Source organism: Cyprinodon tularosa, unplaced genomic scaffold (genome assembly GCF_016077235.1).
Source record: "Cyprinodon tularosa strain WSP-4 unplaced genomic scaffold, ASM1607723v1 ctg19, whole genome shotgun sequence".
Taxonomy (NCBI): Eukaryota; Metazoa; Chordata; class Actinopteri; order Cyprinodontiformes; family Cyprinodontidae; genus Cyprinodon; species Cyprinodon tularosa.
Window position 1 is genome coordinate 1,480,217 of NW_024038678.1, and position 27,894 is coordinate 1,508,110.

At 37.3% G+C, this 27,894-nt stretch overlaps 1 protein-coding gene across 2 annotated transcripts; it reads right to left on the reverse strand.

Moving 5' to 3' along the window:
* Positions 1-1,121: 1,121 nt before the first annotated feature.
* Positions 1,122-27,289, reverse strand: slc16a4 (solute carrier family 16 member 4). 2 transcript variants are annotated; one of them, XM_038283068.1, is made up of 11 exons: positions 26,938-27,289; positions 26,647-26,712; positions 24,783-24,913; positions 15,070-15,199; positions 14,060-14,192; positions 13,773-13,916; positions 13,481-13,642; positions 12,766-13,404; positions 7,307-7,518; positions 4,951-5,044; positions 1,122-1,905 (listed from the first exon to the last, which is right to left on the reverse strand). In XM_038283068.1, exons 4-11 carry the CDS (start codon positions 15,181-15,183, stop codon positions 1,697-1,699), a joined length of 1,707 nt encoding a protein of 568 aa, XP_038138996.1. In that variant the 5' UTR covers positions 15,184-15,199; positions 24,783-24,913; positions 26,647-26,712; positions 26,938-27,289; the 3' UTR covers positions 1,122-1,696. The 2 variants fall into 2 exon arrangements, with proteins under 2 accessions (XP_038138996.1, XP_038138997.1); XM_038283069.1 differs by lacking the exons at positions 26,647-26,712; positions 26,938-27,289 and adding an exon at positions 26,136-26,404.
* Between the last annotated feature and the right edge of the window lie 605 nt (positions 27,290-27,894).

Below are 27,894 nucleotides of genomic sequence, written 5' to 3' on the forward strand. Positions count from 1 at the left end.
TGTGTTAGGGTGGCTGAGATCTAAATATGGGTTTCACATATTTACTACTAATCTGATCCTGTTAGAGATTTTTTAAAGGGAAAATATTTTCTCTGTTTGTGCAAAGATGGTAGAGACACACCCATGATTTCCAAAATGAAAATAAACGTGCCTTACGTCTAGATTTGTAATCTTCCACTTGACAGTCACGGTCTACTTGGTGCTTTTCTATCACATCAGACTCTATGAAATATGTGGAAGTTTCTGTTTGTTGTGTTCCAAAAAGAAAAAAACTTGGTGTATTCATTTTGCAAGGCACTGTAGAGAACAAATATTTGAAAAAAAAATAAAGATTTCTCTATTTTCTTATTTTAATAAATTTTACAAAAATCTATTACTATGAGCAATGACAGACACTGAGATGATGAAATCCGTTGAGGCGCTGCCACCACCCTGTAAAAGTAGTTAAAATAGCTAATGTGCAAAAGACTCAAAGGTCATAATTATCATTTACAGCCCAAAGCTGACAGTTAAACTGTGAATGATTAAAGTGAATTAAATTCCGACCGCAGTGTGAATGCACTCTAAGTATTGCATAAGTGTTATTTATTACACTACTGTGTCTGTTAAAACCAGTTTAATAGCTACTACGGGATCAAAGCCCGTTTAGGTGTGAGGTCTTGCTGACCTTTTTATGCTGAGACAGACTTAGTGTCGGTTTAAAAATAGAGGATGAAAGTGAGCAGCAGCTGCAGCATCTATGAACACGTGAAGAGTTCGTGGGTGATAACTTCATACGAAAGCATAAAGTGGGAGTTATGTGTGAAAAGTGGCAGAGATTCTGAAGGGAAACTCCAGCTGCACAACAGGTTGAATTTCTAAACATTAGACTTTAAATATAATTTCAAAAAATATAAGCCGGTGGAGGTAAGAATGAATGTGCGTGATCTGGTTAAAAAGGAGCAGAAAATGTTTGGTAACAGAGTGAAAAAACTTGAAACAATTTTCCGTTAAATGGGGATTCAGAAAAAAAAGGTTTGCCTACAAAGTCTGCAGAGAATTACTGTTCAACACATAAATATGCACAGATCCTCCTGTGCTTAAATTAAATGTTAGCATTTGTCTACAATGATCTCCTAGAATTTATCCTCCTATGTGCTTTTATTTGGCTTCATGCACAATAAATCAGTGGGACATACAGTAGGAGCAGGATACAGTGGAGGGGATGCTGAGTATTTTGGCTCATTGGCAGTTTGAAGTCATGCAGCATAACCATACCTTGGCCCAAAGTGCGTGTCAGTGAGAACGGGATTTTACATACGTATAAATGCTACTTAACACACCAGATGCAGCACACCTCCTCCTGGATATGAGCTTCTATTGATGGAAGAAAAACAATCCTTAGAGTCATGATGTAGGCTTGGTTCCTCACTCTGCAGTGTTTAGTTTAGTTGGTGCATCGGGAAGTAGGATTTATTGTTCCTTTGTGTGCTGGATTACCTTCAGATGGGATGTTTGTGACTCTGATAAAAAAACTCTTGCAGAACACAAGACTTTTGGCTTTTTATAAGTTCTGTATAATCAAATATTCAGACTATTGTATGTTCTTGTGTAACTGTGATGCTGGTATCAGGTGTTTGCTGAACGTAATGGTCCAGGTCCCGGCTTCAGGTGAGAGTTCAGGGTCCAGCCAACACAGGTCTGTGCTTCTGGAGTCTTACACAGCGCCATTCTGCAGGTTGTCAGGGGTGAAGCAGCCATTAATCTTACAGCTGCTTTCTGCTCTCTGGTTCTGAGAAAGCTTTTTCTTGGCCTTCCAGCGCTGAGCAAGTGGCTCCATGAACAAGGAGAGGGAGGAAAGTAGGTAGCAGAGGCCCGCCAGGTAGAAAGAACAGTCATACGTTTGTGTGTAGTCATATAGAAAACCTATAAAAACAAAAAAAAACATGGTCTCAAAATTGGTGGATTTTTTTCTTAATCTTAACTTGAATCTGACAGAGAATCTGCAGAGGGAGCTAAAGACTAGGGTGATGACAGCATGGCCTTTCAAACACTGAGTCTTCATTTCAAAGTTTTAGAGGAGGATTCTAGAATGATCACTAGTTGCTTTAAAAAAAATAATTGCTCAAAGGTTGTAAAGCAACAAAGCAACTGAAATTATTTGATTTTGGCCTACTTTTTATCACAATGTTTTTCAAAAACAAATGATTCAAACTATTTTACTTGGTTAAATAAGGTGAAATGAAATAAAAATGATGCAAAAGAACATTTTGCTTTAGGATTAATGTGCCTCAATGAGTAAACAGAGAAAAAAAAATCAGATTTAATCCTCTTCATTGCTTCAGAAATTCATGACAGAACAGTTACATTGAAACCACCACATTTGACCTTTTGCTGTTTTTAGTTACCCCTTTAAATTTTTTACACATTTTCAGAAACCCCTTTGTTCAGAATTTAGATTCAGTAAGAGCATGAAATCAAAAACGTCATCCAAAAGCCATTTATTGAAGCCATCTGGCTTATGAACATTTGCTAGTGATGACAACTTTTAAAATGAGCTTCTGGTCATTAAGTCATCTTCTGCACATAACTGATAGAGTTCCTCTGCCCAAAACCTAGTTCATGCAAATTCAACACGACTAAAGGTATTTCCAAATTTTTTTAGTTCCCCACAAAGATAAAACATCTTTGAGCTGTCAGATGTGTGCTTTGGGTCAATGTCCTGATGGCAGACGCAGACCTTCACCCCACACCTAGTTTTCTGACATTGGGAAACATTTTGCTCTAAAAGGTTTTAGTAATCTTCTGACATATTCAGTCCTTACTTGTTGGATAGTCTACAACAGGCATCCCTAATTTTACTGTGGCTGTTAATCATTTCATCTTAAACAGACTGATGTTGTCTATCTCTTATGATTAGTTAACCTCTATTTAATGAGGTCCACCTCCAAAATGCAACACTTCCTTAGATATGAAGTGCTTTGGCTAATACTGCATCCAACTTGAACTCATCAGCCCCAATATCTAACTTTCAAGTCAGAAAAATGCAACTGGATGGATATACTAATTAGGCACAGAAACAAACAAATCCTGCTAATTTTCAATAATGAGTTACAGTACAGTTATGCTCCCTATAACCGTCTGCTTTGCATGTAGCCGTTTTAACCAAACAGAGATGGAGCAACGTATCCCTGTGATAATTCCCTTCCTCTTTAGCATGCATCGAGAGGCATTTTATTAAATATAACTGCAGCCTTAAGAATATTATGTAGCAAATCCCATAGCAGAGTTAAGACTAGATTTTGAAGGAGTGGACAGTGGATAGAGTCTATGCTTCATAAACCTCTAAACAGATATTTCCATCACCTGGATTGTTAACATGGCTGATCATCTCTGTCCTACGCCAAATTAATCCAGTAATTGATGCAAAAGGAGGCCTGACCAAATAGGGGCATGTTTTTGTGTTACAAATTCATCATCATTGTTCTTGTGTTATATTATTATTGCCTGAGAAACAAAAAGCAGGGTTTCCATAAGTTATATATTATATGAAAAAACTAAACAAAGAAAAAAGGCTGTCAGCAAATCCCTTTCAAAAAATTATGAATTTTACCCTTTAAATCAAATCACATTTAGATGATTTAGAAATGAATTAACGAAAACTGATAGCCTTATATGCTTCTCAAAGTTTTATATTCTTTCATCTATGTAATGTCAGTTTGTTTACTTCTTAGAGCAGTTTATGAATCACACTCGGACAGACTTTTCATTAATGTGTTTGTATGAACCTGTGCAGAACACCCACTGGTCCAAAAGCTTGTTTTTTTCAAATAACAGTCGTACAATGGTGTGTGCATTATCTGGTATTTTTAAAAGATTCTAAAGAAAGATAAAACTTGACTGAGATCATGAATTTAATCAGATAAAAACCAGTCGGACAACATTTCAGATGATACCCCCCTGTAGCTAAAATGCCAGCTGATGTTTCTCACTCTAATGAAACAGAAGGTAAAAATATCCCAACCATATTTACGTACCACCCTAAAGGGGCCATTCATCATGTTGCAACTGATGCAATCTACAACCCTCTTTTGGGGATTGCATAACAGCTTTGACAAGCCAGTGCGTGAAAGGGCCCTCTCAGTTTAACTTGTACCAAGTGTTACCAATTAGGGCATTTCCTAGAAGTACCAAAACGTACAGAAAAAAACAAGATAAACTGAGAGTATGAATGTCTCTCAAAAAGACATATGCTGCATAAGTTTTCCATTTCCAGGAGGTACCAGAATATTAGATGTCAGACAGATGACCTGCAGCACTGTTATCTTTTTCAGCTGACTTGGAGAAGACGTGGTTTGAATGGACTCTGACCTGATGTAACTAAAATACTGTAACAAAAACCTGATCCCAATTTAGAAACAGCTCTTTAAGACTACAAAAGGAAAGCTGCCATCAGTTAAATAAAGTAACTAAAGTGCCCTAGAAGAACTGTTATGTTAGTCTGAGGATTTGACCCAGTAACCTTCCATGTGTTTTTCCACTGAGCAAACTGAAAGGTTCTATCATGTATAGAGAGACGTCTTTAAATGTACATTTTTCCCTCCTGTGTGCTTCAAGGTTTTTTCCTTTTCACAGTGTATGCACGCAGACAGACAGCAATATGCACACAGAGACAGGAATTCAGGGCGGAATAAATAGGAGACAGGGTAGGCTATCAACTTGTCAAGCACCATATTGATGCCTTCATGCCTCCATGCCATGTACCAACATGTACTTCCTGCCTTCAGCGCACTCAGAATCGTAGACAAACATCACTTTGGCCCTTTGTGCAGCGAATCACATTAGAAACGCAAAGTGATGGCTGTCATCCAGTCCACATGCAGAACTCATGAATGTGTCTGTGTACATTTGCCAAAAGAGGGTCAGCACAAGCATAACTCTTAAAGGATTTCCAAGAACTGATCTCCTCACCTGCTAGTGGAGGCCCAGTGAGGCAACCCAAGCCAACAAAGAACATGGAGAAACCCATGGAGTTATTGAGTTTCTCTGACCCAACAAGATCGACCTGTAATGCAGAAGAGCACACACATCAGTTGACATAATGCGATTTCAAATAAAACTGCTTCTTACTTAAAACTTTCTAGCATTAAAACATTTCTCAGACAGAATTTAAAATGACAGATAGTTAAACGGTCCACTGCACAGTTCCTGAGATTTGAGAAACATTATTTTTTAAATTCTAATACAAAGAAGAAAAAACTATTCTAAGAAGTAATAGGTAATCTATCAGCCATTAACACTAAGCCTCCACTGTGACGAGATCTCAACCCGAAATAGCAGCTTTGGGATATGGAAAGGGAGATTTCCATCTTGGATAAGGGCTGCAGAAACTGTAATTCTATCACATAAATGCATAACCGATCAAACATATTCAACATATAAATAAGGCAATTCTGAATTCCAAATGAGATAGAACCTTGTGTTATGTTTCTTTTATTACTAATAATAAAAGAAATAATGACCTTTTTTTCTAGGTCATAGGTGACTAAACTGTAATTAGGGAGATCAGTACTTGTCTTATTTTACTGATGTTCAACGGGTAGGATCATTTTATAAGAAATCAAGTTCTTGGTTAACAATGAATGGCCAACAGCTTGGGTTTCCATGGTAACAAACTAATTCTGTCCAATGGGTGAGGATAGTTTCCTCTTTAAAGTGCAGCACAGAATCAGGATATTCATTTTTCAGAAGAGAACATTTCTATCATCAGATTTTTTTTAACAACAATTATGTTTGGATGATTATGGTTATGTTTAGTGGAATTCGGCAGAAATGACCTCAGAATCCCTCTAGGTTATGTGTAAATGCAGGGTGTTGTTATAGTTAGTTAGTCCACCTAGTTATTCAGGGGATGAAAATGAACAGGAGAAAGCAGTAGTGTAGTTATTTCCCTGCTGCCCTGCCTTTCTCTCTAAGCACATTGTTCTCTATGTATCCTCACTCAGTCAGCTGGCTGCCTTTTCAGCAGATTGATGTGCAGCTTCTTTACCACAACAATCTGTGGAATCATACTCTAAGGTTATTATTAATCCCCAATTATACCACATGAAGCCAAAAATATAGATACTGTACCATGGATATCCAGCTTCCATTTATTACCTCTTGTCTGATAATCTCTTACGTCTTGTTTTGTTGGGAAAAGATCCCAGATACAGTACACATAATCTTTTAATGCCATGTAATAAAATGACAACATATTGGACAAGATAAACCTTATAAACATTTTCTGGTATATTCAATTTTCTTCTTTTAATTAACTGAAAAACACATTTTGATAGAACGATACTCGTCAACATTAATTATGCTAAATTGAATGAGAAGCATAAAGACTTATGAATTAATACGGTCAGTTAATTCAGTTTTTACCTTCTTAACCATGACATAATACCATTTCACAATCTAGATCATTATCTGTTCTTCCCATCACATGTATAAACATTAAAACTATAAATTCATCAGAACTAAAGACCGAAGTCTTTGCCTTATTCAGAAATTCACGCATCCACGTCTGAAACAAATATAGTTATTTAGGCTGTCATATGTTACTGCTCAGACCCTTAAAGGTGCAGCAATGGCAAATAACTAAAACAATAATCAGATCACCCTTCTTTTCAGATATGAGGATTACATTTATCAAAAGTTACTGAATAGCCATGACTCAATAAGCTGGAAGATTTCTAATGGGTTTTCTAGCAGTTATTTATTGATGCAGAAAACTTCTAACAGACTCAACACGCTTGTAGTGAATTCACAGGATGGGCAAGGCTGCTGTTGCAAAGTTAACGGTAAGGGAAACTCGTTAGTTTAATAAGAATGATAGGCAAAACATTAAATATTCGTGTTATATTACAATTATAATAATAAAATCTACTTTATGAAGAATATGCATCAATATGTTACAGCGCATGAATGTCATTGAAAACACTTTTAACAGCAAAAGAAGAGCATTTCTGTCACTGCTGCAGTCTGTAGGCTTTCATTAGACTTGTATTAATTTGAAACAGACAAACCTGAAAGCTGCCTTTACTGTCACCGCTGTACAAAATAAAACGGGTTAAAGACTCCTCTCCCAAACCTCAAAATCAGGATGAGTTTTTAGAGAGTGGGTCCAAGTCTAAAGTCTTTGCTTTAATGGTGTAAGTCTGAATCAAGTCCAACTTTATCACCTGAACTTCCACCTTTTGATTAAATGTTTTAGGAACAGATAGGCAAGCTGAGCCTTACGGTAGACATTTTTTTCCATCAAAATCATTGTTTTTTTTCTTACCAGAACAGGTAGCAGCAGAGCCATGTAGCCCCCACAGAAGATAGCAAAGAAGACAGCATACACCATCAGTAGTATATAGGAGGTGGCCAATGGGGAGAGCATATTGACCAGGCCACAGAGGATCAGGTAGGCTTTGTGGAAGTGATATTTATGAAACAGGTTCTTGTCTGTCACCCAACCCGACGCCAACTGGGCAATGGTCTCTGTGATACCTGTAACAGAGGCAAAGGCAAATAACTCAGATGAATAAAAAAGGTGAATTTTAGAAGGCAAAAAAAGAGATACACCTAGTTAGGCATCAATCATTTAACTATTTCTCTCCTTTATTGGGTTAATTTTCCTTCATCAGCAGATCACTGGAAAAAGATTAAAACTGATTTTATGTGTTAAAAATATAAAGGTTAAGAACTATCATCCTTTGTCTGGTAAATTTTTTAAACTCAATTGGATAAAAGTAAAAAAAAAACAACATTTGCTGAAATCCAGACATCTTGAGAAGCTGGTAGTTTGTCTTTTCTGTAGTCAGCATCTTTTTTTTCCTGCTCTTTCAGAGCAAAAAAAGTTATTGCAGGGCATAAAACCAATAAACCAGGATATCGGTATTGACTAGAAAAAAAACTTCTCATGCATCTCTAGTGAGGCCCAAAAACCTTTGTGAAAAGTTGTTGAATGCTAGATAGAAACCTGCATTGGCTGAAGCCTGACTGTGTTTCTGTATTGTAAGTCATAGACGTGTTCAAAGAAGCTTGATAGAAGTCTAATTTTTTTTTTTTTGCAGAGAAAAAAAAAAGAAAGAAACCCCTCTTGGGATGAGAGTGACAGAAAATGGATAGATGGATGGAAACAAAAAGAATTTTAATAATATCAAAGGGTCATCTCTTATCTAAGTGGGAGTGAGAGGAAAAAGAATGTGGAAAAACGACTCAGACTTCGTGATAAATAACGTGAAGTTATTCACACCATCTGATTGGACTGATTGTTGGCTCTGCTTGAGTATGATGACAGAGCAGAATATGGACTTTTCTCTGCTGAGGTCAACTGGAATGTGATCGGCAATGCGGCATCTGCAGTGGTTTATTGACTGTTGCAGGAATAGCTAAAAGCAGGCAGCACTGAGCCACTGATCAATGAAACAAGCTGGTTCTCTGCATATTAGAGTAACTTCTGATACTCTTTTGTGGAAAATCAGTGGTGTCGGTGCACTGAATCGTTGGATGTCTCTGGTTTCTAAGACTTTAAAGGAACACCTCTGCACCCTTTACCTAACAGGATCAAAACCCTCAGCCTCCACCGAGGTTAAAGACGACGACATGAGGCAGCTGTGCAATGTTTATGTGTCCTCCTTTTGCGATCCAAGAAATGTCCTGGAGTGTCCACTGCTTGGACACTGACAAAATGTGCGTTTGTTTGTGTGTTTTAGCCTCAGCAGGTTGGTTTAGCCCTGCAGCTGTTCCTGTTCAAACTCATCACAAAGCTGTTTAAATTTGGCCTCTCCAAGTAGCAGCACCTCCAGTCAAGTGCATTAGGGACATTGGCTCTGTCCTTTACCCTCCACTGTATCAGCGAGTTAAGAAATTGTTAGTGTTAGTTCTATGCTGGATTAACTGCCTGACCCTAACAAACAATTGTTCATCATTGGTTTTTACAAGGGTTGAGAGGCAAGAAGAAATGGCAATCAAGTTTCTTTAAACAGAGACGTTTTTTAACAAGACTAAAGCGAAGGGTTATAGAAGGCATGTTGGTTTTCCCAGCTTCTCTGAAACCACTGCTGGCTTTAGTTGCCTCTCTTTCTGCAGGCACAGCCTCATTAATACGCCTCTGCAAAGTATCACCCACTTTAGAACTGGACTCAGACAAAACTGGGACCTCCTCTTGTAACCACGCCAACAACTTTACTCTGTTAGTCGTTGCTTAGCGACTCTAGTCGGCTCTAGTTTCGAAAGGGGTGACGAGCACACTGACCCAGATGACAGCGGCCTCTTTTTCCCTGGCCAAGTCCATGACAGAGCCGGGTTCAAAAAGAAGAACAACGGGTTCTGAGGGTTTGAAGCTTTGTGGTGTGCATTGCACCCGGTCTCTTTTACCCCTTTATTACAAAGCAAGAGAAAATGCAATAGAAGAAAAAAAAAAAATCCATCCGTCCCGCTGCGTGCAGGAAAACCTGGGAGCAATGAATTCCAGAAGCTTAAAAACCCACTTATACCCCCAGAACTTTTTCCATTTCAGCCAAAAACATACAACTATGCAAAGTAGCAGAAAATTGTGTAAAGTGGTGGAAATAAGAATTTGAGCCACCCATTTCGATCACCATCTTAATGGTACATAGAGTTAACCTGTTTATAATTTAACCTCAATATTGTTAAAAAAACATTTGAGCACAGACAGCATCATTAAGACCAGGAGACGGAGCAGAAAGATCATGGGGAGAGGTGTTTAAAGAAGGTTTAGGTTATTAAACAATATCCAATGCTTGAAGCAGCCAAGAAGCTAATGGTAACTCTGGAGGGGCCTCAGTGTTTGCCAGCTCGGGTAGGAGAGATTTAGAGAGAAATCTATAATTATGCATTCCAATTTTTGGTATTTATGGAGTAGTGGGAAGATTAAGCTTCTTTTTGAATAAAAACAATGCAGTTTAAAGTTTTACACATGCCATGAAGTGGACTCAACAAACATGTAAAATCCAGTGTGTGGGTCAGATGAGATTAAAACATGAACTCTGTGGACCCCAAGTGAAATATTACTGCAGCAGAATGGTAACGGCACATATCACATGGTGGCCACAGCATGACACCGGACGGCTTTTCTGTCACAGGAAAAGGAAAACGGTCAAAGTTGAAGGCTTTAACTAAGGACAGGACTAAAATGAAAATAAGCTTAATCCAGAGATGCAATAAGCTGGTTAGATCAAATAATATTGATGCGTTGAAATAGACCAAAGTCCTGACCTAAGTCCCACTGACTGGATTTATAATACATGTTCACATATGCTCTTCATCTTATTACTTTTCCAGCAGAAAAAAGCAACCAAACGTATTAGAAATACAAAACTAATATGGAAAGCAATGACAAAATACTTACTGCTATAGCTGCAGGAAAAAGGTACAAAAATAGCCCAGAACTAAATTAATAAGGAATTCACACTTTCAGACTTTTGAGGACAAGCTTGTTTAAAAGCTCCTCGTTGGTTATTTTTACTATTGCTTGTGCAATTTTCAAAAAAGGAGGTGTATGACCTGAATCTTTCTCTTAATCCGTTAGTGTTGTGCATTGTTTTAAGATTTCTATTTCCATCAACTTTCTGTTTTTCTGCTGGCTTGTGCTATTTGACAAATGCTGATAAAGAAATGCTGCCTTTTGCCTTCTACTTCTTTTGTTTATTTTATGTTTTTACAATTCTCCATACAACATGAACATGTTAGTTTATATCTGGTTAAACCCTAAATCTATTGTGCTAAGTCTGAAGCACTTTGGGGCCAAAGGTTGAAGTGACTAAAACAAATCAACATCACCTAAAAAGAGCTGTCTATAAGACCCATCCATCCACACCAAGGCAAAAACTTTAATATGTAAAATGGAAATGAAAATGTGTCTAAATCCTCTTATAATTTAGATAAAGCAATAACCCTAAGTGCTTAAATACACAACAGCTATCACTTATTCACACTGCCCGACGAGGCAGTAATAGAATTACATGTCATGTGTTTGGTGGTCAAATCTTAATGCTGTTTTCTAGTCATATTGAGGGGCCTCATCAATTGTATACTGCTAAAGCCACCCGTCCTGGCCAGTGGACCAAAGTTCAGCTTTTATGTAAGCGCATTCATTACATAAGACTGCAGAGTCTGAGCAGCTCACAAATAATTAATGCCTAAAAGTTGACTGAGCACTTCTTTTGCATCACTTAGAAGATCTAGACTGGAAAAACGACATGGTCCTACCTCCTCACAGTCAACGCAACAATCATATGATTAGTCAAATACAAAGATATGCAGGTTACATAAGATCTGTCAACTCCATGTGTCTCTTTGTTTTATAAAAGTAAAAATGATATAAAAGCCACAAATTTTGTCTATCATCATTCTTTTAAATGTGATTTTAATACTACACATACTATACATACATTAAATCATAAGGGCAACAGGAACATTTTACACATTCAAACCCCTTTAAACTGTTGGTCAAGCTTACAGATCGGTCCACTAATGAAAAACGCTGTAATAGCATTCCAAACAGAGATAACAACTAAAATAAAAGCAAATTTTTATATGTTTTAAACCTATCAGTGATTGGTGATCGGTTAAGCTAATTTCTATGTGATGGTGGCTTTCCTCACATGAACTTCTTGTTTCAGGTCCTTACATAATAAATCTGTTGGTTTAAATTCAGGACTCTACATGTGCTAATTCCAAGGAGCTAATCCTAGTTTTCTTTTGGAGATGGATGCTTGAGGTGCTTGCTGGCATTGCTGGACCACCCACACTATCTTTAGTTTAACAAAGACACAAGACTTATGATATATTCTAGGGCTGAAGAAATTAATCGGATTAATCGTGATTGATTGTTGAAATAATAACCAGCTAATTCAGTCATCGCTTAATCGTTAAATGGAGTATAGAGACTCTAAAACATGCCTTTAGCTGTAATTATACCAAAATAGTAAAATAAATCTGTTAACATTTTGCATTTAGGTTTTTGTCTATCATTAGGATCAATCCAGAATTCCTTAAGTGGAAAAGTTTTAGTTTCACAAGTTTTAGTTTTTAATTTAGTAAAAAATGTTCTTTAAGGGACCTTTAGCTATCCGATTATTGATCGATTATCAAGTAAAATAATGGACAGATTAAGTGATTTGCAAAATAATCGTTGCAGTCCTAATATTTTCGTTGATTCAAGTTCACTACTGGTAACATAGACTCTCTGCGTTACTGAGGGCCTTTTGCAGCATGTTTCACATCTTAACTTAACCCGGACAATATAACAGTTTTTCATCCACCAAACATGACCAAATACTTTTCCAACAGTTCTCTACCTTGTAAACATCATGATTAACAATCTGAGCAAGGTTTTCACAAAGAGCAGTTGTTTTCTATTTGCAGTCTTGCGAAATCATTGTTCCTCAGTGATTTTTCTGGTGTTAGACTTGACAACGCTAGCGAAAGTCAATGCAAAAGTGCTCTTTATCTGGAGTCGTTCTGTTACAAACCTTATCATTTTTATTATTGTACCAAAGGAACACATAATGTGAAAAAAAAAGTTTATGAAGGTAAAATAGATGCTGGTAGTGCTGTTTTCTTTTTGGCACTAGTCCTAGGATAAACTATCCTTAATATATGCTAAAAGTTGCAGTTTTTCCACTTTCTTTAAAAATAAAAGCAAATATTTTCTCTCTCTAAATATTGAATATCTTTTTAAAAGAGAATGATTATTAAGAAGAATTAATTTACTAGTGTTAGCCTCACCTGCTACAGATATAATGAAGGAAGCATCCATGGCATCAATTCCCAGATTTCTGGCCCTGGCAGAGAGATGGAAGTACGGGATGAAGTAGGCCAGTTGACTGAACACCAAGGACCAAGTGTAGATGCAGAAGAATGGGTCCTTCAGCAAGGTGAAATCCAACACTTTGCCTTTTGTGGCTGCAACCTCTGTAGGCACACTGGGCTGTAAGGGAACTCCAATGGTCGTAGGCCGAGTCATGCTGCCATTCATCTCAGCTGGGCTGTCTGGGGTTGCAGGCTTACACTGACCAGAGTCCTGTTGGGGGTCGTGACCATTTGTGTTACTGAGGACTAGTCTAGTCAATTCAGGGTTCATTGACTGGCTCCCTTGTCCATCAACACATTGTCCTCTCAATTTTTCATCGTCACTGTTTGATAAGAGAGAGTCTGATTTGGAGACACCATTGGATAACGCAGGAGATCTACTCATGCAGCTTTTTGGATATTCCTTCTCCGTGGAGCTCTTTAGGGAAATGGCTGGGCTCTTTTGGATGGGCAAAGAAGTGGAGTTTGAAACAGGGGGCTTCACATTGATGGGTCTCAGAAGCATCCCAGAGGCTACTAAGTTCAGCATGAGGCCTCCGAGAATCAGCATTGCACCTAAGAGTGGCAAACAAAACCCACAGCATAAAATTCAGTGAGATGCAAGAGCTCATAAAAAAGTTATACTGCTTACCTTGCCAAGCATACTGGTCCAGAAGCAGCTGGGTGAATGGAGCCAAGGCGAAGGTCAAACCCATTCCAGATCGGCCAATGGCATATGCAGTCGCCAGCCGTTTTCTGAAGTACAGCGCTGTTATCACTGAAAATGATTGATATAGTAGTGCAAATCCCATTCCTGGTGGTAGAATATAGGTTAGTCAGAAAAATATCTCATTTTGAAAGAAATGACTAAATCAAAAATTTTTTCTTTAACAGAAGGGACAAAAAAAATAAATGCACCCTTTTTCAAAACCATTTAAACTCACCGACTACAACTCCCATGCTGATGTAGAGGTATACCACACTGCTGGCAAAGATGCTTATGATGAAGCCTCCACTAACTAGCACTGCCCCAGAGATTGAGGTCACCCTCGGTCCCAGCTTAGCACAGGCCACAGAGGCGATGGGTGCTGCAGCAAAAGATGTTTAGATAAAGTGGGTTTTTTGGGCATGGTTCAACCCTTTTAGCTATAAAATGGCAAATCATTGCAATTGCAGCTTATTCAGTGCGATGTAGTAAAAAAAAAAAAACACTGTGTTTTGTTATCCAAACCTCCAGACAGACGTAAACTAGACATGATGGAACCTATCCAGCTGATGCTCTCTGCTGAGCCTCCAAACTCATCTTGGAAGGCCACAAAGAAGATCCCAAAACTTTTTAGCGTTCCCATCACAAGGACATTTACCTGCAAATACAGACAAAGAAAGTTTAATAAATCATGTTTAAATTAATGTAGTCCATCCTCAATAAATTTCATGCTACAAAAGCCATCAAATAAACATCTCACTTTAGCATATATTTATAAATCAAATGTTTTAATACAGAGGAAGCTCCATGTGCCATTAAGTAAAAAAAGTGGGGGAAGAAAAATGTCAAAAGAAGGCATTTAAGTTGATACACCTCCCCATATTACATTTTTGCAAACTAGCGGGAGAGGTTTGGCAATAATCAGCATACACAATTCTAATACTTATGTTGGTTTCTTGCAACCGTCTCTTGAGGGAAACATTGAGCTGTCTTAGGTTTTTGTACTCCTTTTAGATACATGAGCCCAATTTACACTACTTTCTGAAAACCGATCCATTCCGAGCTTGGATCAGTCAACAGTACCGAGGTCGGTTCCTTACGCCATTTACACACCACGCTAGCACGGTTCCTCGCCTCCTAGTGGTGGTCTACGGTACCACTGCTCTCTAGTGGGAATCAAGCAAATCAACATGGTGGCGCCCGTATCATTCAGGAAGTTTTCGGAGAGTCAGGCGAAGAAGGCAGCCTTTGGTGAATTTACTTGACAGAGTTTGCTTTTGGGAAGTGGATACAACAAACAATAGTCTAATCAGGGCTTACAGACGCAGGAAACAACGACTGATGTTGAGGTTCATTACACTGCTAAGCAGAATCATCACTGAGTGCCATTAACACTCAACAGTCGTCTCGGTAACCGTGCTCGGACCGATCTCAGCACGGTTTCAAAAGGGTAGTGTAAGTGGGGCTATAGATATGTTTAAAAATAATAATTTAAAAGAAAGGAAATGGGTCATAATAAGGCTGGGCTAACATACCAGGAAGCAGTGGAGAACCACCATCCAGCCCCAGCCTCCATCTGGAGGGTCCTCATACTGTATTTCTTTCCCCTTCTTCTTTGTGTTCATTGCATCTCTCCCAAACAGATTCATGATGGCCTTGATTTCACTGGAAGGAAGAAAAAAAATTAAGTACTTCAACTGCATAATTACTCATGTTTATCTTCATGCAGAATGTAAACCTTTTTTTAATGGGTATTTTTAAGAAAACACATCTGTATTTTTTCAGCATCTATCAAAAAAATTATTTATGAGGCTATAGCTGTCCCAATCCGATTTTTATATTGGAAATCAGTCCGACACTTTGCTTCTGCCTGCTTTTTTAAAAGCTTATGTAACTCCTTATTAAATGAGAAATTAATTAGTTGTTCTTCTCATACCAGATGTTCTCTGTATCTGTTATCACAAATGAAAAAGTTGTATCTGGACACCCCTATATCAGCCAGTATCAGCCAGATTTGAAGCCATGTTTGGATCATTCAAATAACTTAACAGCTGCCCAATAATTTCACAGAGAAGATATTTTACAATGCTTCCAGTAAACTCCATGGTGGAAATATGTCATTCTGTTAAGTCAGAAAAATACTAGCGATACATAAAGGACTCCAGGATTATATGTCAGCATTTCTTCTTTCAGGAATTTCTATTCACTGTGATCGCCATATTATAAAATGGGAGCTCTACAGAGGTTGTTTTGCAGCACCCTGTTACTTTGCTGTGGAGCCCTTGCAATCTCTTTAGTATCACACTAAACTCTCTAAATTTATATAGTGACTCAACTTGAAATCCTGAAATTGCACTGATAAAGCATATTCTTCGCCTTGTGACACTTTGTCAACACTTGCCTCACCAAAAATATCATAAAATGAGGCAAAAACTTTAATCTGAGAAAACTTATCCTGATTCAAACTAATTAAAATTTTAGGTACCTCATATTTGTTTAACATAAAATATATATGCAGATACATTTGAAGCTGGTTTCAGACTCTAATGAAATATATAGGAATTAAACCCTTTATCCAAACAGTGGCAAACACATAAAGATACTAAAAGTGGTTACAGTTTTTGGTCCATAGTCACATTTTAAGAAGCATCTTATAAATTTAACAAAGAAGTTGCTAAAAAAAAAAAAAAGCAAAACTTGCTATTAATGTGTAAAACATCACAGTCATAGTGCAACCAATGCTAGTTACATTTCCTCCTCTTCTGTCCATAATACAGCTGCTCCACTGGACTGAATGTCTGAGCAGTGTTCATATTATATAAGTTTGTGTCTCAGCAGGAGCAAATATTTAATTATGCATACGCTGTGGATTACTGGCAGTGTGAACAGCATGTTCTCTGCAAATTGGGCTGATGATATTTTAACTTCCCTGTAATTTAATTTTTCCAAGAAATTCAGTGTTTTAAGATATATTACTCAAGAAAAACAATGTAATGATTGATTTAAATACACTGGAATATGAAGCAACTCTCACAGTTATTGGCAACCCTACAACATAAATCTTGTTACCAGCTGCCTGAAGATCAGGCAGCTGGTAACAAGATTTTGTGCCTCTTAACTAAAGTTAAGAGGCACTAAATTGCAGGTGCAATCATTTTATTTATTTATTTTGCAAGTGCAAAAAGTGGAAGTGTTGCGTTTGATCAACAAATACTGCTGAGCAAATATTACAATGTGCCAACTGGTTTTGTTGTGCACATTAAAATGAGCAGATTGCACGAACTACAGGTAGTTTAAAGGTAGCACTAAATGAAAGATGAGGTTCAAGCTATGCGGATGGAGGTAATAATGATAACTAAAAAATAATAATAATGATAATACTAAATGTATAGTGCCCTTCAATTATAGAAAAGTGCTATGACCCAAAATTGAAAAACATAATGATGGAAATAATTACAGTTAAGTTAAATATATAAATATAGAATATCATCAGACATGAGAAAGTTGTCTCTGTCTGCTGATTGACCCAACAGAGGAGAAACAGTCAGGTTTGGAGCCGATTAAGCAGCTCTAAACAGCTGAATTTACCGCCACCTGCTCCTTTAAACAGCAGCTTGACTGATATACAGCAAAGCAACACCCATTATAATTTGATAAAACATTACAGTGCATTTTGCGGAAATCGACATTGGGAGGGAAAAACATATAGATATATACCTACCTCCACAATACACCACTAAGGACATTCTAATAAGCAGTTTTTTATTCCCCAGAGCACAAAAGAGATTGAAGGATCTGTTTTAGTAATGTAAATTTTCTCAGGGCTTTTAAGCTTCACTGTAGTCAGACCCTCTACAATCCATGGTTAACCTTGGAATGTTTTGATTTTTCTGGGAATGTTCTTTCCCAGAATCTTCCTCCCAAGAATTTGACAGATCCTTAACAAGCCTTGTTAAAATAGTTCTTTCAAGGTTTTACATAAGAATGAATCAATGTTACCTACCCAGCAAGTACCCCACCTCTCCCCAGTAGAAGACAGGCACAAGCCTATAAGCCATCCATCCATCCATCCATCCATCCATACATCCATCCATCCATCCATCCATCCATCCATCCATCCATCCATCCATCCATCCATCCATCCATCCATCCATCCATCCATCCATCCATCCATCCATCCATCCATCCATCCATGAAAGCATCAATGTTTTTTTTTTAAACCTAATTATTTAATTTTTATTCTCTTTCAACAGATATCAAAATGAAAGTAGATCAAACAGCTGTAAATGAGGTGGAGATCGAGCAACACAATTAAAATCAGTCAAATTCTAACAAACCGAAGAACAAAAACATCAAAATTTAAATCTGCTTCACAAGAGAAGCAAAGATGTAGCACTTTTATATACCAAAACACTGAGGTGAAGAAGTACAACCGAATTACATAATTTGTATTTAAATCTGTTAGTTTCCTGTTTGAATCCATTTGAAGACTTTATTAATCTTGTTAGAGCCCTTCAGGGTCTGGCCCCTGATTATCTGAAGGAACCTGTGCCAACAGGAGCACTCATGTCCACCATCCACATTCTCTTTCTAATACCATAAAAAAAGACAAAATAGGTGACTTGGCCTACGCAAGCACTCCCTGATATGATTTACACCCAATAAGAAGAAGTGATATTCATCAGTGAGCTTAAAAAACATTATGAAAATCCAACTTTACTTTTTCGATTTGAACTTTGGTCCATTTACTGTGGGCTTAAATGTGATTGATAAATACACAACAGTAGCAAATAAGGGTCCAGGGCATAAAGGGACATTTTACTTCATACCCAGGATCATGGGCGGTTCTAGACAGGGGCCAAGGGGGGCCAGGGCCCCTGCAGATCAAGTCCTGGCCCCTGTACTGAAGACATAATACTTAAAGAAATTCTAATGATGATCTGCGCTGAAACAGACATGGTTACTGATAGATCCTTTGGATCTATTTTTTTTTTCTTTACAAATTCTGTTTTATTAACTGTTTAAAAACATATCATAAGTGGTATTAAGATAGGATCCCAGTTTTCATCTGCTAAATGTTTTTTTCCAAAACAAATGTAAAAAAAAATACAGCTAATTTTAACAGTTTTTCTTAAAATCTAAATTCAGATTTTATAGAAAACAGTAATTTCAACTTAAATTAAGTTAAAAAAAAAAAGTAAAATTCCTAAATTCTGAATGTATATTGACCTACTAAGACATTTAGAATTTTTATGAAACCTAATTGATTAGAAATTTGACTTCATGCAGCAATCTTAATTTATTTGAATCCCTTGGCCTGCTTTATTATTTCATGCTTTTTTGTGCCCCCATGAAAACACGCTGGCCCCCTCCTGGCCCACCTGGTACATTTGGTCTAGAACCGCCACTGCCCAGGATGTTTTATTAGGGAAATGGTTTCATTTTTAGTCAAATATGAAAGATGCTCTGAAATGTTGAATATTACTCACCAAGTATTGCTGTTTCAACATTAGGTAGCATTACAAACAGCTTAATTTGTTTAGACACTGGTGGTATTTTTGTGTTTAATTACATTAGATAGACTTGTATGTATTCAGGGAAAATACACAATAAAAACATTTTTAAAAAGAAAAAATATGCATAGCACCGTGTTATAAATTTTGTAACCTACAGTTTTTAAAAGTTGTAGGGAAGTGGCTATTTCAACCGTTGCATTTCCAAATTCTCCCTAGCGGTGCACGACTTTAGATGAGTGAATAAAGTAAATGTGATTAGTTGTCTATCAAGATGGCGGGATGCTGTGGCGGAAGATTTGATTGAGGCCGATATGTCGGAATAATCTTGCTAACCAGTTAGCCACTTGGTGCTAATAGGTTCCCAATGGGAAATCATATTGGGACCAAGTAGCACTAAATTGGTGACTTAGAAACGACTGCCAAGGGACGCTATGGACAGCGGAAACATGAGCGAGGAGGAGAGTTTTGTGTCAGAGGTCGTGGATGATTCTCCTCCGTCATACATTTTTTATTTAGAGGAGGAAAGCGGGGACAAGGCTGTTGTGGAAGAGGACGCCAGGGCGGCAGAAGCTTGGTTTGGTGTAGAAGGCTTACAGCCGTACATGTTCGAGCCCATTCCTCACAATGCTGCCAGTTCTGTTAGCTCTACGCCTGCCAAAGACACAGACGTCCATCCCCGTGAACACTAGGACGTAACTCAATGGTAAATTATTCTTATTTCTTATTTCAACCGTTGCGTATATTAGCTGTGATATATGAATCAAGATGCTATGACCGAAAAAAACTGATTGACAGATGACCGTTGATATATGATTGACCAAATTTAGGTGTACAAGCTGACGTATAACTAACTGGTCTGCATAAGATAACAAAAAACACAGATTTTAAGACAGGATTTTTTTTAAATAGAAATTTTTGGGACAATATCATCTGATAGAGCGTGCATTAATATACATGTTTAAGACAGAATAATTTGACATTTAAATATGATTTTCCTTTTATGCATGGAACTATGCAAAAAAGGCAAGCTGTGAACTAGTTAGTGAGAAAGACTCAAAGTATTTAAAGGATATGAAATTGATACAGATTTTGCTGTAGTCAATGAACGAGGTTACTGAATAATCTGGCGGTGTGCATCAGATGGTGAGAACTATGTTTGAGCTGGTAACTATTCCAATTTTAAATAAAGCTTATTATTATTATGATTATTATACTTAGCATTCTAAAGCCAGTGATAAATTCATCCTAACATGCTTTGAATGTTCAGTTCACTTTCATACCTTGATGATTATGGGCTTTTTTCTTTTCCTCTTCCTTTAAAGGTCTTACTGTGGAGCTGGGCTGTAAAATCTGCCAGCATCACAGTCCAAAGACGATCCAACATGTGTGTGCTGATGTGAAAGTGCTGCTTTAGCAATAAACATTTAACTCATCAATTAACCTAAATTCCTAATGTGAAAAAAGACACAAAAAACCAAGTTCATCCTGGTCAAAGAGGCACACACAGTCCCTGAGAGGCAAATAAACAAGAAGCTGCAATGCCTCGCTGTAAAAATAGACTAGCCAGTATCATTCTGCTGTACCTACTGAATAAGGCAACGTGACATTAAATCAAATATTAACCAAAAGCTCCAGGAAAACTGAGCAGTGGATGGATTTGAGAATATTTTAAGAAACTGGTGGAATTATGCAATTAAAGAATGAATACAAAGAAGCTAACTGTATCTATAATTTAATTATCTTAATTATCCAATGCAAGAATTTTGGACCACTGGATGATTTTATAAGGGCAGTATTACTCTTCTGGAAAAATGTGCTGCCCTGGGTTCAACCCTGAGGGGATGTATGATACATTATGCTTACAGGGAACAACATGCATACATGTACCAAGCGGAGGAACCATAAATTCTACATGTGTGACAGCAAAATTGTGAAATACTTTTGGCTTCTCTTCCTTATTTGAACCATATGAGGTCCATTATAAATGAAGGAAGCAGTGACTTAAAGAGAGATTTGTCTTTGCTGCACAAAGGTGTTGAAGTTATTTCATCGCAAACACTTAAAGCCAAGCTTAAGAAGCATCCTGTTAATCCCTGCTTGGTTTGTAAAGCAGCAGAAAATGATGGGGAAACAGTGTGACCTTGCATTGAGTCTCCAGAACAAACTTACAAGTGACAATGAAGTTCTGGGAGCTAATATAACTATTAGGATGCTAGATTTCTTGCAAAACCCAACATCTATATGGTATGCACAGAGGCAGGAGTTTGTCTTTGCAGCAAATTGCAGAGAAGTTATGCTTAAAGGCCATTAATCAGAGTAAGGTGTTAGGCACATTCAACCGAGTGAAAATAGCATTAATCAATCTCTTTTCTTTTCATTATCACAAATATAGTAATACTGGCAACACATAGTAAAGCTTTGGACAAACTGAAGTGCATGGGATTTAACCATGTTTGAGAAGCCTGGGCCAAACTGGACAGAAATTAAAGCTGAATGAAATGTGTCAGTAAAGTTTGACAATAATAATCCCTAACACTAGAAATATAACGTTAACATTCAAGCATGTAGTTTTTTTTTTTTTTTTTTCAAAAAGTTGCAGAGCGGCAACTTTGTTAGCATTGATATCTTGCAGCAATTCAAATCCTGCTAGAGGTGTTTTTGTCATTTCCTGTTGTCCCTATTCACATACTGTTAGTTTTACTCCATTACCATGTTATCCTTAGGCATAGGTGTGTGTATATGAACATGGTTAGATAAATTGATGTGTTTAAGAGATATCAACAAGAAGGGTTACACTTGGTATCAAGCTAGATTCACTTTAGCTACACAAAACTATCCAACTGAAGAGTGTCTGGTGACTAAGGAATCCGTGTCTACAGATATAAAATAATATCAAACCCTGAGCTTTTAAAATGCTGGACCAAAACTCTTTCTCCGTCTAACCCAACCATCAACAAAACATTTTTATCCAGTTTGTTCTCACATGTGATTGTCTGTTTCACTAATCGTTTTGATTGAGATGGGTTCAAAGGCATAGATATAAATCATTTTGGACTCTGATACACAACTGATCAAGTGTGGAAAAACATATTTCTAAAGGGGGAACTTTCTTCTCCTATAAGTGCAGCAGGTAGCTGTGCTCTAATGGTCTTTGTCGGTGACCCCTGACTGCAAAAAATTGACATGTCACCTGCAAGCTGAAGAAATTGATTTAGTTTATCATCATCCACAGACTGCAGACATCTCACTAATCAAGAGACGATACAGGCGGTATGGCCAAAGGTTTTGGCTCTGGTCCAACAGGAATCATGGAGCCACAAAGCTGAAAGTCAACGTTTCAACATCAACTTAAAAGTCCCGAGGGCTAAACTGATTACACAGTGTGACAAAATAAAGCTGTGCACTAGTGCAGTAAGTAGAAGAGATTCTGTGTCACTAATGAGGTTTAAAAAAAAACTCTCAACATTATTATCAAGTTTATATTCATAAGTTTTTTTCTACTGAAGTGAAGAAAATACAACAGTATAGTAAATGGGAAGCATCAGGTTGCAAAAAATACAGACAGCTGGAACTCAAAATATAAAACCAGGTCAAAAGAGGTACTTTTTGTACAGCTAATAATGATCTGAGAACTAACAGGGTAAATTAGTTCTTCTATAAGTTCATGTAGGGAAGCACTTCAACATCCCACAGTTAAAGTTGCTCAGTAGAGAGGGGGCTAAAGTTCCTCCAAACTGATGTGCAGCAAAAATCAATAGTTTATGCTTAGTTATAGTTACTGCTGCACAAGTGGCAAAAAAGTGCTTTTGACAAAGTGATTTTATTCGCCTGGGTTTTCTTTCCTTGTTTTAAGTGGAAGAAATCTCATGGTGACTTATGGTACTGTAACTCCTTTAAAATGCATTTTCTGCCTTTTGTGACCTTAGATGCCTAACATCACACAAATTTTAGTGTTAGGAAAAAGTTAACCTTGGTAATGCATTAAGCGTTTTCCAAGAAATGATTTTGGTTTCTATTGGAAAAAGATACAAACCGTCTTTGCCCTATGAAAGAAAATAGTTATTTAATGATCCAAATCAGAAACCTATTATGCACTGGTTTAAAGAGATTCAAGGACAAATGAGAATAAAATCGAACGGCATTCATTAACTGGTAAGGGCAACTAGGCAATTTCTAAGGTTTGGGACTCCAGGTGAAAACTAGTGAGAGCCAATATCCATAGATTTAACAATCAACCTTCCCAGGAGTGGCTGGTCTACAAAGCTTAGAGCATTAAGGAGTCATCCAAAACAACCAGGAACAGTACCCCAAGCAATGCAGCCCAAACCAGTTTTTACCTTTTTACATAAAACCAGAGTGGTTAGATAGCTTTTTTCTTTAACAAACTAAGATTTGTTTGATGACATGAAAATGTTAGTCTAGGTGAAATACTGTTTTCCCTGCACTGTGGATCAGAAGAATACAAAAAAACCCCCCTCCAACTTCCACTAAAACTTTTAGAAACCCCCGTCTTTGGTAAACATGTTGTTAAACAAAACATGTTATTTTGGTTGGATACAACTATCACCGATCAAATTAAAACACATTTGCTATACAAATCAACACATACCCTTATTTGGAGTATAAATATGAGAAGAAGCATCGCTGTTTAAAGCCAGCCACCAAAAACAATGGCGACAAAGTCAAATCACCTGGAGTTAATTTGAGAGATAACGCCTACGATAAAAATTTTTATCCTTTGAGATTCAGGCAATAGGTGGACAGATAGAGGGCAATAAGATTTTAAATTAGCTCACTGCTATATATACGTATGTAGTGGGTTGAGAAATGGAGTAGTCGATATTTAAAAGGAGTTCACTATAAATAACAAAAACTGAGTCTTATATATAGTCCGCCAGTGAAGAGTTTTACATACACTGATCTCCACAATGAAAATCCTAACTTTGAAAGTGTGATCTCTTCATTTAAACAACTTTTTTTGCAGGATGTTTTATGCAAAACAGCAGATAAACCTGGACTTTTTTAATGCGATTAACAAATTTTTTCATAATAACTTCCACTGGGAGAGTTATGTTTTTATTTAAGTCTGTCTGTCTGTCTGTCTGTCTGTCTGTCTACAGGATACCCTGAAAGTTATGAACAGATTTTAATCAAATTTCTACCAAGGGTGCACCTCAGTCCAAGGGACAATACATTTAATGGTAATGTTGGTGATGATCCACATCATAATCAGGATGCAGGAATTCTTTAACATTATTTGGCGGAACAAGCATTCCCCCCACCCCAACCAGAAAGTGGCAGCAGCCTCGTTCAAAGTCCCGATTTGCTGATCAAAGAGGAAAGCAAGTGCAGGGTGAATGAAGGAGATGAGAGCAGAACAAAGACCAGAGGCTGCAGACACACACTGTACACTATAAACCAGTATCAAGGTCCAGTGACATGATTAACATCCTTACAAATGACCATTCTTCTCCTATTATCATTAACTAGAAATACCTGATTCCAACTGATATTACTATCTAAAGCCGTTCTTTGCATTTAATACAATCAAATCCCCACAGAGAAGCTTAAAATAGATTATTGATCACATCAAAACTAATCAAGAATGCGGGAAAAAAGTATTTGCTGTTTACACCACAAAACACAGCGTCTTGCTTTTAAGTGAGCTTCATTATGAATCACACAAACCTTTATTTAAATACATTTTAGTTGTGTCTTTTGTTTAGAAATACCTGTAATGCTGTCTTTGTATAATCCCTGAAGGCACTGCAGGTGAAGAAAGGATTCAGAAGTCCTATAGTGTCATTCTAAGGGTTAGTGAAGAGCACTTGGAACTATGGCTGCAACCAGATCAGCTTCACACCTACAAGAAAATTAAAGCAAATAAGGACAATTATCATCTCCAGAATGACCGATGTCAATATTTTTTTTTATCTGTTTGGGAATACTTTTAAATCTGAGAATGAAGTGAAACTTTTTTTTAACACCTTTTAGTCTATATATATATATATATATATATATATATATATATATATATATATATATATATATATATATATATATATATATATATATATATATATATATATATATATATATATATATGTATATATATAGAGAGAGAGAGAGAGAGAGAAATGATAATGGTTTTTATTATAACACCGTACCAAATAAACAACTAGTAAAACAAACTTTTGCGGGGTTGTGTGGTTTTAGTTGTGATAATGTTTCTGAGAGATAATTATAAAAAGTTTAATCAGTCCTGGAGAGAAAAAGCCACCAATGATGATTTCAAATAGTTTGTCTAACATAAAATTTTAGATTGAATGAATCCCAAGGGAAAACTGCTCCTTATTTTCTTTTCTTGCCCAGACAAGTATTTTCAATGTTCCACAGGTGTATTAAAGGCAAGGGCAAAAAAATAAAACAAATCAAACACCGTTGCATCTTAAAAAAAGGGGGTGTGACACAGGCAAAGCGAAGTTGTACTGTAAACACGTCAGAGCCCTCCTTTGGCCCTAACAATCCAACTCACCAGGTTCAGCGGGTTTTCATGTTTTCCAACAACTATTTTGTCTTGCTAATTCACAATGTATATAACCTCAGTGTGCAGAATATTTACATGCAAAGAAAACAAAGACTGAGAAGAAGAAAAAACATCGATCACACAGTTAACTCTCTGACAATAACTTTCTTACAAAAGGCTCAGAATTGCAACGACTTCAAGCGATTCACTACAAAACCAACAGCATAACCTGATCATAAAAAAGCTGCATTCCTTCAATAGGTGTCTCTGAACACTAATTAAAGCTGAAGCAGGAAAAAAAAAAATGTCTTGACAGAAAAACCAGTTCAAAAAAGTGGGTCAAGCAGGATCCTTCCAAAACAGCTGCACACATTAACGCTGCAAGAAAGATCTGGTATAAAGCACTATGTCACAGTGGAGAAAACATTATTAGTGTGATCAGTTATAAAAAGAATATTAATTTTGTAAAGACTCCATGGAAAAAAGCTTTCATCATCCCCAGCTGTGGCATTACGTCTCAAACAAATCTCAACATCTCTATCTGAAGCAGGTTACTTACAAAGTGAGTCATGAGCTGATATGAAGCAGTCTGATTGAACTCCTCAGGTAGACTACTTTTTATCCAAAAAAAGGCCCATCCAGTCCAGAAACAACACTCATTTACTCATAGTGAGAGTATCAGGATGTGGGCATGTTCCAACCCGAGCAGCAACCTACTTTTGAGCAGATTATGCATTCATGGTTTAACTGTTGCTTGTTTTTACTTCTTTTAACTTAATGATTTATTCTTCCTAAAGAAATAATTACAACAAGTTTCTTGATCTAACTATTTTCTCTGTTTTTTTTTTTTGTTTTTTTTTGCTGCTCTATTAATCAGAATCGAGGATCCAACTTTGGTAACTAGTTTGGAATTGAAAATCTGGAGAGAAAAAACACTATGGATTAGATTTTGGAGAAAAGATGGTGTTAACTGTAAGCTGCAGGCTTAGTTTCTTAGGAGCAAACACAGAACTGCATTATTATTGGCTGGAGGGAGAGAGAGAGAGAGAGAGAGAACAGGGTGGTCTTACCGTGCGTATCTGCGGGTCGGTTATCTTTCCTTGGCAGGCCTCTTACATTGCGCCCCTCACTCACTTCTACAATCAAATAGAAAAAAAAATTAAGTGCACAAAGAACCACTTTCATTATACAATAAAAATCTCACTCTGCAATAAGAGCTCAAATTTTGCACTGATTGCAAAGTCCGTGAAAAGTTTTCAACACATTGAAAACTTTTGGAGAATCAAAGATGAGCGTTTGGAGCCGCATGTGTCACCGTAAAAAAAACACATCATCTCCCCATGAGAAGCAGCAGCACATACCTGTAGTTTCCCTCCCCTGTCGTCGCCCGACTCACTTCACTTCCAACGAATTTTTCCCCCCTCACTAAGATTGATCTGCCTGGCTGCGTGACGGGGATTTCTCGCGTGTCTGAAAGGCGATGCGCGCTCCCGGTGCGGGACTGTGGCACAAACTAATGCGGGACGCTGTGCTGTGCTCCGAGGAGGATGCCCCTGCCATAACTTTCTCTTCCTTTACGCGCAGGAGCAGCAACTCCTCATCTCTGAGCGCAGTCTCAGCATCGCTGGCTTTGCAGAGGAGCAGCCACGTGATGGGGTGGTCGTAGTGAGCCCCCCTGTTTAAGGGCTGAAAGGGTGGAGGCAACTCTGCATGTCAAAACCTCCAAGTCACCCCATATTTCACTCTGGTGCGGCGCCTTAAAATGCGCCCTGCCCGTCTGGCGTCTTTCAACACGCCTTGGAAACGATCTCACATTTTATCACTTAGAACAAAAACTGAAAAAATGTATGACATTTTACAAATGTACTAATGTATTTGTAGCTACACCCCTATAATTGGACACTCCTAAATAAAATCCAGTAGAACTGCTTGCATTTAATTCCTATGCTCCACTTATCTGGAACAAACTTCCAGAAAACTGTAAAAGTGCGGAAAGCCTGAGTTCCTTTAAATCAAGACTAAAAACACATTTGTTTAGGATTGCCTTCAACTGTTCTAGTTAAAAAGTTCAACTGAAACATCATTAGTTCATTTTTTCTTCTTTTTAATTTTCTTTATTCCAATTGCTTTTAAAGTTCTTTCTTGTTTCTGCATCTTTTTTATTATTTATTTTTTCTTCTACTTGCTCTGATTGTGTTTTATTTTCCTATATTTTAATAATGTAAAGCACTTTGCATTGTCTTTGTACTGAATTGTGCTATACAAATAAATTTGCCTTGCCTTGCCCTGTAGAAATGTCCAATTTGAAGGAGAGAAAA